The following is a 17,567-nucleotide window of genomic DNA, read 5'->3' on the forward strand; positions in this document are numbered from 1 at the left end:
AGTGTGAGCACCCCTGTGGGTGGGCACATGGCTGTTGGGCAAGGCGGGTACATACATGGCCGGATGCTCTGTGTCCAAGGAAAGAACAGAAGGAACATGAAGCCTCCGGGGTGAAGGCAGCAGGCTGAGCGAGGAGGGAGGGAGACCTAGCAACCTCAAGGCTCCCCAATGGGGTGATGGATTCAGATCCTTCTGGAAAGGGCAGTGTGGGGTAGAGAGAGAAAGAGACAGAGAATGGGCATGCCGAGGGCTCCAGCCACTGTAAACGAACCCCAGATGCATGCGCTACCTTGTGCATCATATGGCCTTACGTGGGTCCTGGAGAATTGAACCAGGATCCTTTGGCTTTATAGGCAAATGCCTTAACCGCTAAGCCATCTCTTCAGCCCTCATTTACTTTTTATTTTGAGGTAGGGTCTCACTAAGGTGCCCAAGCATGCCTTCAATTTGTGATCGTCCTGCCTCAGACTCTTGAGTAGCTGAGATTAGAGGCTCGTACCACTGGGCCTACGTGAAACCCTGTTTTTTTTTGTTGTTGTTGTTGTTTTTGTTTTGAGGTAGGTAGGGTCTCATTCCAGCCCAGACTGACCTGGAACTCATTTTACAGCTTCAGGCTGGCCTTGAGCTCACAGCGATCCTCCTACCTCTGCCTCCCGAGTGCTGGGATTAAAGGCGTGCGCCACCACGCCAGGTTTTTTTAAAATTTGGAAATGGCCTTTGGTAACTGGGACCCGCATGCAGTTGTGAGAAGTAACACAGAGCTGGGGAGATGACTCTGGGTAGCTCGCTGGCCACACAGGCGCAAGAACAGGAGCTCAGATCCCCAGCTCCCACGTCAAATGCTGGGCGTGGTGGTGGCCATCTGCAATCTCAACACTGGGGAGGTGGAGACAGGAGGAGCCCAGGGTTTGCTGGTTTAGCTGTCTAGCCGAATCAATGCATTCCAGGTTTAGTGAGAGACCTGTCTCCTAAAAATAGAGTAGAGCCGGGCGTGGTGGCGCACGCCTTTAATCCCAGCACTCGGGAGGCAGAGGTAGGAGGATCGCCATGAGTTCGAGGTCACCCTGAGATGACAGAGTTAATTCCAGGTCAGCCTGGACCAGAGTGAGACCCTACCTCGAAAAACAAAAAACAAAACAAAACAAAACAAAACAAAAATAAATAAATAAATAAATAAAAATAGAGTAGAGAAGCGATAGAGGAAGACGCCTGAGGTCAACCTCTGGCCTGCACACCTGTGCACACACACACACACACACACATATGCATGTGCCCAGATGCATACAAACATGCACACACCACACACACAAACATGTGACGTGAAAAGTAGAGAACTAGTACACAGGAGCCCTGAGTCTCTCCCTGTCCCATTCCCTCGGTGGTGACATTCCAAGAGAGCGGTGCAGCCCATGCATCTTGCCAGCTAGGCTTCCTTCCTGGGTGGGTGGAGTCTGGACAGGGTGGCTTGCCCTGACAAGACGCCCGTCCCCTTGGTTTGCGCTGGCTGTGGGATTTGCTGGACCAACCCAGCTGTGGCCTGCTCTGCAGTACCACCATATGCCTGAGAGGTTCCCCCTTCTGTCCCGGTCTACAGTGCCCCCCAGCATCCTCGGAGAAGAAATGAATGTGTCTGTCGTGGCCAATGAGTCAGTGACCCTGGAGTGCCAGAGCCAGGCCGTACCACCTCCGGTGCTGAGCTGGTGGAAGGATGGGAGGCCCCTGGAGCCGCGGCCTGGCATCCGCCTGTCCACAGACAAGGCCTTGCTGGAGGTGCGCAGCTGCCCAGCTGACCTGTGGGGGAGCAGGGCTTGTGGGTGTCCTAACCTCCCATGAGCATAGGTTTAGCTCAGTGTGACAAATGAGCAACACCCTCGCCCTTACAGGGGACAGAGCATGAAGCCCTCAGCTTCAAGTGTGTGTGTGTGATTCCCCCTCTTTTTCCTTCATTCTTCAAAGCCACAGTGTGGCACCATCATGCCCAGGTTAGGATCTCACCCCCCAGAATGGCAGACCTGTCCCCCATCTTTCTCTACCTTCTCTTCTGGATCATCCTGGACCTCTGCAATGACTCTGGGGACATGGAAGGGGCCTGGAAAAGGCCGTCTTGGCCATGTGCCCAGCTCCTCAGCAGCTCTGGGCTGTGGGCATGATGTGGAGGTGACTGGAGTGTCACGGAGGAGCCCATTCCATTATTCCAAATGTGCACAGCCCTGGAAGTGCAGAAGCTGACTCTTGGATGTGTTGGCTCAAGAATGGGCTGCATGCTTGTTAAAACAGAGCCAGAGGGCTGGAGAGATGGCTTAGTGGTTAAGGTGATTGCCTGTAAAGCCAAAGGACCCAGGTTTGAGTCCCCAGGACCTACATAAGCCAGATGCACAGGGGTGCGCATGCATCTGGAGTTTGTTTACAGCAGCTGGAGGCCCTGGCGTGCCCATTTTCTCTTTGTCTCTCTCTCTTCTTGCCTATTTCTCTCTCTCTCTCAAATAAATAAAAAGAAAAATATAAAAGAAAAAAAAAAGCCTGAGTAAAGGGAGGAAAACTGAGCCTTGGAGTTGTTTAAATCAAGGGTGATCCCGCTGCTCTGATGTGCTGTGGCCTGACACAGGCTGTCACTACTGTTTTTATTGAACAGTAACACGTGAACAAATTGAGCATCACGTAGGCAAAGGGCAAGGACCTTTTAACTTCGAGTAATCCTTAAGCATGTGTTAAGGGAAGGATTTATCGATATGACATGTTAGACGCTGGTGATCCAGAACTTTCTCTCTCTTCACAAATGCAATCACACTAAGGCCACCCGTTGTCTTCAGCAGATTAGTGGCTGCTCTATGGGCACGTTGTCTTCAGTGGTGTAGTCCTCACTTCTCACACGTTTACACTTGTTCTGGGTCAAGAGAACCGCCAGGTCACTAGGGAAGCAGAGCAAAGAGCTTTTTTTTTTTTTAATTTTTTTTACTTTTATTTATTTATTTGAAAGTGACAGAGAGAGAGAATATGGGCGCGCCAGGGTTTCCAGCCACTGCAAATGAATTCCAGACGCTTGCGCCCCCTTGTGCATCTGGCTAACGTGGGACCTGGGGAATTGAGCCTCCAACCGGGGCCCTTAGGCTTCACAGGCAAGCGCTTAACCACTAAGCCATCTCTCCAGCCCAGAGCTTTAAGATCAGACAGCATCTCTGAACATTCCCCGTCAAGGTTGGTCCCCTATGCCGCTCAGGCCAAAGGTACACCAGGGCAGGGGAGACCTAGTCATATTGCTTTAAGCAGGTAACTTCGGGGCAAGTTACAAGTCAGGAACTTAGCAAAATTAAAATAAAATAAACCATCTCACAGCAATATTCTCAGAAAAGTTATCTGTAAGGTTTGTAAGAAATATTCCCACAGTTCTCTCCCATGGTTTCTTTCCATATTTCTTTTTTTTGTATTTTTATGAGAGAGTGTGTGTGAGAGAGAATTGGCACACCAGGGCCTCCAGCCACTGCAATCGAACTCCAGATGCGTGTACCATCTTGTGCACATGTATGACCTTGTGTGCTTGTATCACCTTGTGAGTCTGGCTTATGTGGGACCTAGAGAGTCAAACATGAGTCCTTAGGCTTCACAGGCAAGCACCTTAACTGCTAAACCATCTCTCCAGGACTTCATCCATTTTTTTAAAGATTTTAATTTTTACTTATTTATTTGAGAGAGAGAGAGAGGCAGATAAAGAGATAGAGTGGACATGCCAAGGCTTCCAGCCACTGCAAATGAACTCCAGACACATACACCACCTTGTGCTTATCTGGCTTACTTAGGTCCTAGGGAATCAAATCTGGGTCCTTTGGCTTTGCAGGCAAACATCTTAACCGCTAAGCCATCTCTCTAGCCCAACATTTCCATATTTTATTCATAGTTCATCCCCACAGTTCATGCTCAGCAATCCATGACCCTGGAAACCTGGTACCAAAGGCAGGGGCACTGCCACCCTTACCCTGTGTTCCAGGGTGGAGGTCAGGGCTCAGTGAGGTTACATGACTTGTCTGAGGTGATCCAGTCTGTCCATCTCTACTCCCCCACAACAAAGGATTATCTTTCACCCCTGGACAGGTGGACCGAGCTGAGGTGGGGGACGCAGGCCACTACGCCTGTGAGGCCCTGAATGAGGCAGGCCGCTCTGAGAAGCACTTCAACTTGAATGTCTGGGGTGAGGGTCCGCAGTCCCCTCCTCCATGGATGGCCCCTGGCTCCCTGGGAAGGAGGGCCACCTAGCTGGGCCTCACAATACAGCCCCCAGTGTCCCTTCCTCCTATCCCAGCCCTCCCTCACTCCCTTTCTACTCTGCCTCAGTTGCACCAGTGTTCCCCTCGGTGGAGCCCTACACTCTGACTGTGAGCAAGGGGCAGACTGCCAGACTTTCCTGTGACTGCTGGGGTGTCCCCTTCCCCAAGATCTCATGGAAGAAGAACGGTAGGACAGCACCCCACTGCCGCCTGGCAACCCCTCAACTGTCTACTTCCCTCAGAACTCTGCTGAGCGGGGTGGGGTGGGGGCCAGTTACAGAGTGACCCTCCCCCAACCCTTTTGCTCTGTCCCCTCCGGAAAGCCCCTTCTGGCCAGTGACAGCAGGCCCATCTCCAGGCCTTACATTCTGCCAGGAAGCCCTTTCCCAAACCTGTCTGCTTAGAGCCTCCCTGTGTTGGTGGGTCACCTGTGCCCTCTCCAAGTCCCCCTGTGGTCTGTGAGCCCCGTGAGGCACTGTCGTGGCCACTACTAAAGTCTGGTTGTAGGGCCTGGTACAAAATAGATGCTCAGTAAACACGAGGGCTTCGTGCTATCCAGATCTGTGGGGAATGTGTCCACCAGGCTAAGTTCTAGGACCTGGGAAGACACTGTAGCAAAGAGAGGACAGACAGAAAGTGAGCAAGGGACTCGGCACCTGAGGGAGAAGCCCTGCAGACAGTGCTGGGGGGCGGGGAGCGGTACAAGGTTAGGAGTTGTTTTTTTTTTTTTTTTTTTCGATTTTTCGAGGTAGGGTCTCACTCTGGTCCAGGCTGACCTGGAATTCACTCTGTCATCTCAGGGTGGCCTTGAACTCATGGCAATCCTCCTACCTCTGCCTCCCGAGTGCTGGGATTAAAGGCCTGCACCACCACGCCCGGCTAGGAGTTGGTATTTTAAGTCTGGGAGCCTGGGATGTCTGACCAAGGGAAGGGGTGAACCTAAAAGACTATGAAAAGGAAAAGCATTCCAGGCAGAGGTCATGTCTATGCAAAGCCCCTGGAGCAGGGACGAGCCAAACACACTTGAAAAACAGCAGAGGCCAGTGGACTAGAGAGAACCGAGTCAGCCCAGGGCTGTCACAAGATGGTCCCCAGAGAGATGGGGACTGGACTACCGATTGCCCATTGTCCTAAGGGTCTCGGCTTTACCTCCAGTGGGATGGTGAAGGGCTATGCTGGGAGAAGTCCAGGGTGGGAAGTTTAGAGGTTCAGAGGCATGCCAGGACCGGAAGTGGAATTCAGGGAAGGCTTCCTGGAGGAGGTTCAGTCTGCACGGGCACCTGGAGGATGGGCAAGAGATGGGGCGAGTGAGTGGGAAGTCTAATGAAAGACCTTAAATCCCTGCAAGTACCCTGGACCAGGGATTCTTTCTTTCTTTCTTCCTTTCTTTCTTTCTTTCTTTCTTTCTTTCTTTCTTTCTTTCTTTCTTTCTTTCTTTCTTCCTTCCTTCCTTCCTTCCTTCCTTCCTTCCTTTCTTTCTTTTTCTTACCATCTCAGGTCAGCCCTTGCCCAGGAAGGAGGCCGGCGTGGAGGAGGTGTCAGTGGTGGGAAGACTGCTCTATCTAGGGCCGGCCCAGCCAACCCAGGAGGGGACATATACCTGTGAGTGCAGCAACGTGGCGGGGATCAGCAGGCAGGACCAGCGGCTGGAGGTTCAGGGTGAGCTGGGCCAGGGTGAGGAGGGCGAGGGAGGGCTGTGGGCGGGCAGGGCCCACGGCCAAGTACGGGCCAGCCTGAGTGTGGCGAGGACAGGTACTCCCCTGCCGCTCTAGTCCAAGCCCTCAAATCCCAGCCTGCACACAGGAAGGGGCGATAGGTCCCTGTGGACCTGGAGGGAGAAAGCGCATCTTGAAATACGTGGAAACACGGAAGCAACGTGTTTCTGACTCTCTGCAAATGGTATGAAGCTGTGACATGTTGGTATCCCGGCCTTGTGGAAATTGTGCTTTGGGGGCTGGAGCTGGGGTTCAGTTGGTGGAGTGCTAGCCTAGCATCCAGAAAGCCCTGGATATAATCCCCAGTACCTTGTAAACAAGGCATAATGATGCAGGCCTCTGAGCCCAGCGTGGGCAGGTGAAGCCAGGAGGCTCAGAAATTCAAGGACATCCTTAGTTACGTTGTAAATTTAATGTCAGCTGAACTCTATAAGACCCTGACTTAAAAAAAAAAAAAATTGCTCAAGCTGGGCATGGTGGCGCACGCCTTTAATCCCAGCACTCGGGAGGCAGACGTAGGAGGATTGTTGTGAGTTCGAGGCCAGCCTGAGACTACATAGTGAATTCCAGGTCAGCCTGGGCTACAGTGAGACCCTATCTCAGGGGGGAAAAAAAAGCTCAAAAATGAAGCTCTGGGGCTGGAGACATGGCTCAGAAGTTAAAGGTACTTGCTTGTAAAATCTACTGGCCTTGGTTTGATTCCCCTTTACTCACGTGGAGCCAGACACACAAAGGTGCATATATTTGGAGTTCCTTTACAGGAGGCTCTGGCCCATTCATACTCTCTCTCTCCCTCTCAAATAAATCAATAAAATAAAAAGGAAGGGCTGGAGAGATGGCTTAGCCATTAGGCGCTTGTCTGTGAAGCCTAAGGACCCCGGTTCAAAGCTCAGTTCTCCAGGACCCACGTTAGCCAGATGCACAAGGGGGCGCACACGTCTGGAGTTCGTTGGCAGTGGCTGGAGGCCCTGGCGTGCCAGTTCTCTCTCTCTCTCTCTCTGCCTTTCTCTCTCTGTCTGTCGCTCTCAAATAAATAAATAAAAATGAAAAAAATTTTTTTATAAAAATGAAGCCCAAGAAAACATTGGACTCTATAATCCCCATTTGGGAGATGGGAGCATTACAAGTTCAAGGCCAGCCTGGGCAATTTACAGAGACCCTGGTTTCTGAGGGTGCCAAACTCCACAGACCAGGAATGACTGAACTTATTCCCCAAGGGGCAGGAGGGGCGGCCATGGGTTTGGCTGTCAGCCTTCTGCAAAGAGGGAAAGGCTCAACGAAGACCACACAGGGCATGGTGCAAGGGCAGAGGTAGGGGCCTAAGCGGGGCTGCACACACTGATCGCTGGCACTGTGCCCGCCGGCCCCAACCGCTTTCCCTCACAGGTTTTTCTCCCCACCCAGTTCCCCCACAGATCACTGGTCCCCGCGAGCCCCTCACGCTGGTCTCCGTGGTCCAGGGTGGAGAGGCCACCCTAGAATGCAACGCCACAGGGAAACCCCTGCCCGTGGTAACGTGGGAGAGGGACAGCCAGCCCCTGGGGACTGAGCCCGGCCTGCGGCTGCAAAACCAGGGCCACAGCCTGCACGTGGAGCCGGCACGGGCTGCCCACAGCGGCCACTACAGCTGCGTGGCCGAGAACGTGGCCGGGAGGGCCGAGAGGAGGTTTGCGCTCTCGGTTCAGGGTGAGGACCGGCGGCTGGGGAGGGCTGACGGGTGAGGCTGGGCGGCAGAGAGCAAGACCGGGCAGTCCCTGGGCCAGCCCTGGGCTGCTGCTGCTCTGGGGTCTTCCGAGCCCATCTCTCTCCTTCCCTCCATCCTTCTTTCCTCTTCTCCTCGCTCTTGTATTTACTGTTCCTACTTTGTTTCCTGCGGTCCTTACTCGGCGTGGCCAATGTGAGATGCGGCAGGGAGGCAGGGGTGGAGAAGCCAGGGCTGCCAGGAGAGGGGGAAGTCAGGACGTAGGGGGTGGCATGGAGGCTGGGTAGGATTTAGGTGGTTGCTGGGGTGACAGAAGCATGGGTCAGACCAAGGACCTCTGGAACCCATTCACCTTTCACTGAAGGTCTGCTTCAGGGCAGGGTGTGATGGGAGAGGCAGGCAGGGTGGTTTCAAAGAGGCCCTCTTCAAATAAATAAATTAATAAGGGGCTGGAGAGATGGCTCAGTAGTTAAGGTGCTTGCCTGCAAAGCCCAAGGACCCAGGTTCCATTCCCCAGTACCCACATAAAGCCAGATGCACAAGGTGGCTGGTGCATGTGTCTGGAGTTGGTTTGCAGTGGCAAGAGGCCCTGGGGCACCCATTCTCTCTCCCTCAAATAAATAAATATAAATCAATCAAGCTGGGCGTGGTGGCGCACGCCTTTAATCCCAGCACTCGGGAGGCAGACGAAGGAGGATCGCTGTGAGTTCAAGGCCACCCTGAAACTACATAGTGAATTCCAGGTCAGCCTGGGCCAGAATGAGACCCTACCTCGAAAAACCAATATATCAATTAATTAAAAGAGGCCCCTCCTATTCTGCATCCCTGGGATCCTAAGCCTTCCGTGCCTGCCTATTCCACTGGTCGAAAGCAGCATCCTGTGACAAATGTCCCCAGAGAGTACCACTGTTTCACCCTGGGCGCAGATTCGGGGTCATGTGTACGCTAGCCTTTGTGGCCTTTCCAGCCCAGCTCAGCATCTGACCCACATGAGGTCTACTCATATGGAATTCTCTCCACATCCCTCTGAAGGGGTGAGGCCCAGGTGTCTGCCTGGCCCCAAATCCGAACTGTGGTCATCCCTGGCTCCCTCTTGGATGCCTCAGCCTCAGTGGGAGTGGCTAGGACTCTCTTAGTCTTTGGTCCTTTCTAATGAGGGTCCTGTGGGCCCTCAGGCGGGCAGAGGGTGGGGTAGGAAAGGAACATGCACAGCCCGTCCCCTAGAACTTGGCTCTTCCTCTGGGTCCAGTGCCCCCGGAGCTCCTCGGGAACTCAGACCCACTGACCAACGTCACCACTGCCTTGCATGGCCCCCTGACACTGCTCTGTGAAGCTACGGGGACCCCGCCCCCAACAATCCGCTGGTTCCGAGAAGGGCAGCCCATCAACCCTGGGGAGGACATCTACCTTTTGTCAGGTGAGATACCACCCAGGGGTGTGTACTGGGAATCAGCTTATCTGTTGCGTGCCCTTGACCTCTGACCATTCCAAAACACTGGCCAGGTGATGTGCTATGGGAGGGGAAAAGCAGATTTAAGTAAGTTTGAAAAAGGCTTCCAGGTCTGCCCTTCCTCCACACCCATAGTGAGCATTTGAGTAATGAAGGCTCTGATAAGTCCTGCAGCAAAGAAACATTCAAAACCAATAAGACATGTTTGGAAACAAACATTTGAACACCTGCTTTGAATATTCAGCCTCCCCACAAGATTGATTTGTGGTTGTTTTTCCTGGTAAACCAATGGGGATGCAGAGTCAAAAAATCTCTCAGGGACCTCAGGGCCCATCAGTTGTCCCCTCCAGCTCCTGTGGGACAGCAAATATGTTCCCCACACATCACTTCTGGCACTATGGTAGGAGTTGCCAGTTGCATTGTGTAGACAGGAGCTCACAGTTGACATCTAGGCTCAGCAGAAAGGGAGATGGTGATCAATTAGTGACGTCTGCCTCAAGTGTAGAAATGTGCATACATGTCTGCTGCCTCCTAGCTGGTCCTACAGGACTCATGGTTCCTCCAAGAGGCGCCAGCTGGTCCTCAAAGGTCCCTGAGAATAGAAGACCTCTTTCTGAGCCTGTCAGAAATAGACCAGGACTGTGTAGTCCACTGCTGTCCTCGTAGCCCAGAGTCACGGGGGGTGGGGAGGGGGCAGGACATCAGATCCTTCTTGCCAGAACAGGGTCCTCAATTTATTCTGGCATGAGCGCTCCATCCTCTTGTTTACATTCCCGTGCCTCAGTTTCCCCACCCGAGGGATGGAAAACTGGGAAGCAACCATGTACACATTTGGTTATAATATCTGATGTTGGGGAGGGGCCGGGCATGCTGCTCAGAGCCATGCTGGAGCCCGTGCCCTCCTTCTCTTCCTCCCTTCTTTCTTTCCTTCCTTCCTCCTTTCTCCCATCCATTCATCCAGGCGGCTGGGTGTTGAAGGTGACGCGGGCACAGGAACAGGACAGAGGCCTCTACTCATGCCTGGCCAGCAACGAGGCTGGAGAGGCACGGAGAAACTTCAGCGTGGAGGTCCTGGGTAGGGGTCAGCCCCATGCTCTCGGTGCCCCAAGAAGTCCTTCCCCTTCTGCAAGAGAGAGCCTCCAGGACAGGCAGGGGGAGGGGAGCCCACGCCTTGTTTGCTTTGCCTCATCAAAGACCCTTGCTCTGGGGGTTGCGGAGAGGCTCAGTGTGTTTAAAAGCACTTGCTTCGCCAGCACGAGGACCTGGCTCCAGACCCCCGGGCACCCACATGCGTGCCGAGTGTGATGGTGTACGCCTGGAATCCCAACACCGGGGGGTGGGCGGTGGAGATGGGGTAAGCTGGCTAGCTAAACTAGATCAGTCAAGCAGGCCTGGCTTCAAGGAAGAGAGCCTGCTTTAGTAAATGAACTGGAGGAGCAACCAAGGAGGACACCCAACATTAACCTCTGGCCTCCACGTTCATGCTCACCCACGAACAGGTGCACCTGTGCACACTTGCCTCCAAAAGCACGCATGCCGACATGCATAACACACACCAGGAAAAAAGGAAAAGAAAAATCTCTGCTCTGAAGTCGCCATGGGACTTTCTAGAAACAACAGGGACTAACTCAAAGTGGCAGCGGGCAAGGGGGCAGATATTGTCAGCACCCGCCGCCTTGTCAGATCAGGGTCAACAGCAAGCAGTCATTAAATTCACTGTCTCATAGGAGCAGGTGTGAGGGGATGGGGAAACTGAGGCCCCAGGGAACTGTGCTCCCTGCTGTGTGGCTGTGTGGTCTAGGTGGGCCACCCGGCTAGCAGCTGCCTGTCTCTTTGTCTCCTAGTTCCCCCCAGTATTGAAAACGAGGGCGTGGAGGAAGTGATCAAGGTCCCTGAGGGACAGACTGCCCAGCTGGTGTGCAATGCCACAGGTGAGGGCTGTGCAGTGTGGCAGGCGGAAAGGAAGGACAGGCTTGGGAGAGAGGAGCCAGGATTGACCGATCCCCACCGAGGGTCTCTCTGCATCTGACACCTGGTGTCAGGTCCCTGTTCATGTATACTTGCTGTCCACCCTTATCACCCCTGCTCCTCACCTGCCTGCAGACTTCTGCCAGGATCCTCCATGGGCTCCTTGCCTGACGCTCTGAGCCCCCGCTGCACCAAGGCTTCCCTGCCCCAGCACTGGCCACACAGGACCTTAGTGGCCAAGCTGAGTTCCTTGTCACCATGGCTTCCCAGTGCCTGGCAGAGTAGGCCCCCAGGAGGCGTGCAGGGTGAAGATGAATGGGTGGGGAGAGGGGCGAGTGGGGAGATGAGAAGGCAGGAAGTGGGGAGGAAGGTAAATAGGTATGTGGGTAATAGGATGGGTGGATGAACAGGCAGTGCGTGGGAAGGAAATTAGGTGGATGGACAGAAGGGTGGATGTATGGATGGAATAATTTGCCATTATGCCTTGTCTGGTGTGTTGTGCCATCTCTGCCCACTGCCCAGTGAGGTGGAGGCAGCAAGAACCCAGGCCATCCTGCCGTGCCTCATGGGCCTGTGGCCAAGGGTGACGATTGCACACTTTCCCTCGATGACAGTGGCCTCAGGCCCCTAAGCCCACCTCCCAGCGCCAGCTGAGTGGTCTTCATGTCTCCTCTTTACATAGGCCACCCTCCACCCAAGGTCACATGGTTTAAAGATGGTCGGCCTCTGGCTGGTGGAGACTCCCATGACGTCTCCCCAGACGGGACCCTCCTGCAGATCCTCCAGGCCAACCTGTCCAGTGCTGGCCACTACTCCTGCGTGGCCACCAATGCCGTGGGGGAGAAGACCAAGCATGGGCGGCTCAGCGTCCTGGGTGAGAGCTCTGCGTGTCCCTGGAGGGCTGCCGGAGGGCGACCCCAGGCTATGACGCTCTCATTGTCTTCCCTGTTACTTTTTTATGATGGCAAAAAACAAAACAAAACAAAACAAATAAACAACAACAACAAAAAATGGTCCCATCAGGCTGAGCATGGTGGTGAGTAACTATGGTCCCAGCACTCAGGAGGTGAAGGCAAGAGGATCAGGAGTTCAAAGCCAGTCTAGGCTCCAAGAGACTTTGTCTGAAAAACCAACTAATTAAGAAGAAAATATAATAATAAAACCACCAAAACACAATAGCAGCTCAATTCCACATCGATCATGAACCAGCCCTTTGACCAAATCTTTACATTGACCCTTGGAGGTGCGACATGCCTGTGCCCGCTTCGCTAATGAAACGCTGAGGTTCAGACAGGTGATGTGACTCATGTCTGGGTCTGTGGTGGCTCCCCAGAGCCTCCCTTCCCTGAGGGCAACACACTGTCCTGTTAGATCTGGGACACTGGAGACTTGCCTGGGTAAAAGCTTAGTAAAACCAGCTCCTAAAATCACTGTCGTCAAATTCCCTGAGAAACCAACTTGGTGTGGGGGGCGTCAGGGAAAGGGGTTACTCAGCTCATGGTTGTAAAGGTTCATTTCATGGTGGGCAGGAGGCAAGCAGCAAAACAGGAAAGATCCAGAATATGCCCCTGGTGACCTACTTTCTCCAGCTAGGCCCCATCCCATCATCCGTCCAAGTGAGGAAGAGCCAGCCAGTGGACTCATCCATGAAAGATGGAAGTGGGCCCTTCTGGTCCTGGCACCTCTCAATCGTGTCCTTAGCTAGAAACCGGACCTACTACACACAAGCCTTTAGAATGAAATCCAAACCATGGCAGAGTCCCCTGCAAGGGCTGGACAAGGAAACGTTAAGACCCACAGAAAAAGAATAGGGAGAAAAGCCCTCCCCCCCCCCCCCCCCCCCGACTTCCCTTAGTCAGAGACGCAGGACCAAGAAGCGCCTGGTTAGTAGCTAGGCCACATGTTGAGATGCGTTGGAGAGACTGGAGCAAACTGGTGAACTTTCCCCAAGCTCTGTGGCAGAGAGCTTGGGCTTGGGGTACCCAGGGCTGAATCCAAGTCGCTTGTCTCATGCATGGCTCCCCGAGTCTCCGTTTCCTAGCCATGCAGTGCTTAGCAGCACAAAGGCTAAACCCAGGGTTATGGCTGTCCTCATCCTCGGATCCTCAGGCCCTGGACTGAGGTTTACCTGGGCCCCCTTATGCTCTCCTCACAGTGGTTCCCACCATCCTGGGAGTGACCGATGACAGTGCCAACGAGGAGGTGACCGTCACTGTCAACAACCCCATTTCCTTGATCTGCGAGGCGCTGGCCTTTCCTTCCCCCAACATCACCTGGATGAAGGACGGGGTGCCCTTTGAGGCCTCCAAGAATGTGCAGATACTCCCAGGTGATGCCCCTGGGACGGGCAGGGAGGTGACAGGTCACCCATCGTCAGACCAAGCTGGGGGATGACCCTGACCGCTGCTCCCCAAGTAGGTACCCATGGGCTGCAGATCCTGAATGCCCAGAGAGAAGATGCCGGCCAGTACACCTGCACGGTCACAAACGAGCTGGGGGAGGCCATGAAAAACTACCACGTGGAGGTCCTCAGTGAGTGCTAACCCTGGGGACCAGCTGGGCAGGTAGAAGGCTGTCCAGGAAGCTGGCCACGCTTGAGACCGTAGACGCCTTCCTGTGGCTGTGCTCCTTCAGGTTCACAGGCAGCTGAGGGGGGTCTATCATTCCCCCGTATAGACTGAGGAGGGGCAGGGTTAGGACTCAAGGCCATGTGGACGTCCAACCCCTACCCTAGTCCCCGCTTTCTTTTGCCACTTCTGCAATGGAGGTCCAACCGAGGCCCCTCAACTTGAGGCTTGGGCTCCAAGAATGCCCTGCAGAAGTTACCCCAGGAATTCCCTCCTGATACTCTTCCTGCCCTGGAGCCATCTCGAGCACTTCTGTCCCAAGGCGGACAGGAACAGGGTGCCTGCCAAGATCCTCATCCATACCCCTGGGAGCCAGCCTTCCAGGATCTCAGTGCAGTCCCCGGACCTGTTCCTCACATCCCTCCTGACTTTCCAGTTCCCCCCTCCATCTCCAAAGACGACCCCTCCGGGGAGGCCCACGTAAAGGAAGTGAAGACCAAGGTCAACAGCACTCTGACCTTGGAGTGTGAGTGCTGGGCTGTGCCCCCGCCCACCATCAGCTGGTACAAGGACGGACGGGTGAGTGTGAGGCTCTGGGCACCCTTGGGTTCTCACATCATCTGGGTCCCACGGGCCCTGCTTGGAACCCTGGAGCAAAGAAAGTCTTGAAAAAACACCTGGCCCCAGAGCTGTCCTGCCCTGCCCGCCCTTTAGTTTCTGGGTATATATAGATGAGTGTGTGCACACATGCATGTGTGTGAATGCGGGTGCATCTGTACCATGGCACACATGAGGAGGTCAGAGGATAAACTTGCATGCTTCCGCCTTCTACTTTGTTTGAGGCAGGCTCTCTCTCGGTGCTCGCCATGACATATGCTGGCTGGCCGGCCCATGCGCTTAGGGATTCTCCTATCTCCACCCCCCTGTGCACTGGGATTTCAGATGCTTATACTACATGCTGGCTTTATGTGGGTTCTGGGCATGGAAACTCGGGCCATCAGGCTTGGGCAGCAAGCGTTTTACCCACTGAACCATCTCCCCAGCCACATTTTTTTTTTTTTTTCTTTTTGAGATGGGATTCCTCACTGGCCTGGAATTTGCCAAGTAATCTGCCAAGGCTGGGTGGCCAGTAAACCTCGGGGCTTCATCTGTGTCTGCCTCTACAGCATTGGGACTACAAGGGCATGGCATCTGGCATTATTTTAAATTTATTTTTATTTATTTATTTGAGAGAGAGAAAGAGGGAGAGAGAGAGAGAGAATGGGCATGCTAGGGCTTCTAGCCACTGCAAACAAACTCCAGATGCATGTGCCACCTTGTGCATCTGGTTACATGGATCCTGGGGAATAGAACCGAGGTGCTTTGGCTTTGCAGGCAAGTGCCTTAACCACTAAGCCATCTCTCCAGCGGCCTCCCCCACCCCCGGCATTTTTACATGTATTCTGAGAATAGAACTCAGTTTTGCAAGGCAAGCCCTTTACTGACTGAGCCATCTCCCTAGCCCTGACTTTAGTGGGGATTTTTGTTTGTTTGTTTGTTTGTGTTTGTTTTGTTTTTGGAAGTACAGTCTCACTGTAGCCCAGGCTGACCTGGAATTCACTATGTAGTCTCAGGGTGGCCTTGAACTCACGGCGATCCACCTACCTCTGCCTCCCGAGTGCTGGGATTAAAGGCATGCGCCACCACACACGGCTAACTGGCTTTTTAGTTTTTAATAAGAAATTCTTCTAAGTCAAAGCCTGCTAAGTAGCAGGCTCATCTGTCCACCCTTTTCTTTTAAAATTAGGAAGTCATATGGAATTAGGGTGACAATATTTCTGGGCATTACTATCACTTTGGATTCTGGTTTTTTTATTTGTTAAATATAGAACTAACTAAGGGTGATGGCTCACGCCTGTAATCCTACTTGGGAGGTTCAGGAATTCAAGGTCATCCTCAGCTACACAGTGAGTTCCAGGCCAGCCTGAGCTACAAACAAACAATGCCTGGGTGCTTTCTGATCTCTGTCCTCTTCTCTCGTCCCACTCTGTCCTCCTCCAGCCTGTGACCCCCAGTCAGCGACTTCACCTCCTGGGGGAGGGGCGCCTGCTCCAGATTCAGCCTACGCAGGTCGCAGACTCGGGCCGATACCTATGCATAGCCACCAATGTGGCTGGTGAGGATGACCAGGACTTCAATGTGCTTATCCAAGGTATGCACCATGGCAGGGTGGGCCAGGTGATGGCAGCCAGGGGCTCCAAGGAGGGATGCTGGCCCAGAGTGGAAGGGGCGTGACGTATGGGGTTGGCCAAGTGTCAGGAGCCCAGGGCCACAGCCCTTGACGAGAGCCCCACCCAGGCTTTTCCCACTGACCGTCTCTCTCAACAGCCCAGAGGCTCTGACCCCTCCACAGCTAAGGAATGAGGCTCCTCCTCAAATCAGGATTAAGTAGGGGCTGAGGAGATGGTTCAGTGGTCAAAAGCCCTTGTTTGCAAAGCCCGTCAGCCGGGGATTGATTCCCCAGTACCCATGTAAAGCCACACACACAAAGTGGTGCACGCATCTGGAGTTTGTTTGAGGTGCCAAGAGGTCCTAGCGGCCATTCTCATTTCCCACCCCTCTCTCTCACACAAAGAAATAATTCTTTTTTTAATCAGGATTAAGTGTGTGGGAAGGAGGGAGGGAGGCTAGGAGGCCGAGTTGAGTGAAGGGCAGGCTTTGCACACAATGCTCTGGGGTGGCCTGTTTTCTAAATGCATGTGTGTCTCGTGTGTGTGTGTGTGTGTGTGTGTGTGTGTGTGTGTGTGTGTGTGTAGAGGCTAGAGGACAAACTCAGGTGTGATTCCTCTCAGGTACCATCTCCTTTTTGTTGTTGTTGCTTTTGACTCTTTTACATTTATTTATCTGGAAGGGCAGAGAAAGAGTGAGTCTGGGCATACCAGGGCCTCTTGCAGCTGGAAACTCACTCCAGTCACATGCGCCATTTTGCACATCTGGCTTTCCATGGGCACTGGGGAATCAAACCCAGGCAGGCAGGCTTCACAACCAAGCACCTTTACCTGCTGAGCCATTTTCCCAGCCAGCCATCCACCTTTTTGTGACAGAGTCTCTCACTGGCCTGGAGCTTACCAAGCAGGCAAAGATGGCTGGTCAGTGAGTCCAAGGGGGCTCCTGTTTAAACCTGCTCAGTGCTGGAATTACACATACATGCCACTGCATCTGGCTTTTAAATTTTTTATTTTTTATTTTAGAGAGAGCCCACAGGAGAGACTGAGAGAGAGAATTGATGCACCAGGGCCTCAGTCACTGAAGTCAAATGCCAGACGCTTGCACCACCTAGTGGGCATGTGTGACTTTGCTCTTGCCTCACCTTTGTGCATCTGGCTTATGTGGGATCCGTAGAGTTGACTATGGGTCCTTAGGCTTCGCAGGCAAATGCCTTAACTGCTAAGCCATCTCTCCAGCCTGCATCTGACTTTTTAATGTGGGTTCTGGGGATTGAATTCAGGTCCTCATGCTTATGAGGCAAGGACCTTCCTAACTGTGCCATCTCCCCCAAGTTTTGGGGCTGGTTTTGTCCTTTGTAGCATATAGGTGATCTCATCAAAGCAGTGACCTTAGAATCCCCTTTCAGTTGTCATTGCTGACAGTTTGGGGACCCTTCATGCTGACAAGCATGGACTAAAGCTTCACATCTTTTCTCCTTCCTACAAAAAATTTTTTCCCAGGCTGGAGGAATGGGTTAGTGGTTAAGTTGCTTGCCTGCAAAGCCAAAGGACCCAAGTTCAATTCCCTAGGGCCCATGTAAGCCAGATGCACAAGGTGGCACATGTGTCTGGAGTTCCTTTCCAGCTGCTGGAGTCCCTGGTGCACCCATTCTCTCTCCCGCTCCCTCTCTCTCTCTCTCTGCCTCTTTCAAATAAATAA

General features: G+C 53.3%; 1 protein-coding gene across 1 annotated transcript in view; it reads left to right on the forward strand.

Moving 5' to 3' along the window:
• Hmcn2 (hemicentin 2) overlaps positions 1-17,567 on the forward strand; it is a 195,050-nt gene that overhangs the window by 111,129 nt on the left and 66,354 nt on the right. Inside the window, exons 41-53 of the mRNA XM_012952006.2 lie at positions 1,595-1,770; positions 4,087-4,183; positions 4,327-4,446; positions 5,757-5,918; positions 7,379-7,660; positions 8,926-9,093; positions 10,088-10,201; positions 10,971-11,057; positions 11,777-11,968; positions 13,250-13,423; positions 13,513-13,626; positions 14,098-14,240; positions 15,702-15,852. Coding sequence (XP_012807460.2) covers positions 1,595-1,770; positions 4,087-4,183; positions 4,327-4,446; positions 5,757-5,918; positions 7,379-7,660; positions 8,926-9,093; positions 10,088-10,201; positions 10,971-11,057; positions 11,777-11,968; positions 13,250-13,423; positions 13,513-13,626; positions 14,098-14,240; positions 15,702-15,852 — 1,980 coding nt within the window. The remainder of the gene's footprint in view (positions 1-1,594; positions 1,771-4,086; positions 4,184-4,326; positions 4,447-5,756; positions 5,919-7,378; positions 7,661-8,925; positions 9,094-10,087; positions 10,202-10,970; positions 11,058-11,776; positions 11,969-13,249; positions 13,424-13,512; positions 13,627-14,097; positions 14,241-15,701; positions 15,853-17,567) is intronic.

This window comes from Jaculus jaculus, chromosome 1 (assembly GCF_020740685.1).
Source record: "Jaculus jaculus isolate mJacJac1 chromosome 1, mJacJac1.mat.Y.cur, whole genome shotgun sequence".
Taxonomy (NCBI): domain Eukaryota; kingdom Metazoa; phylum Chordata; class Mammalia; order Rodentia; family Dipodidae; genus Jaculus; species Jaculus jaculus.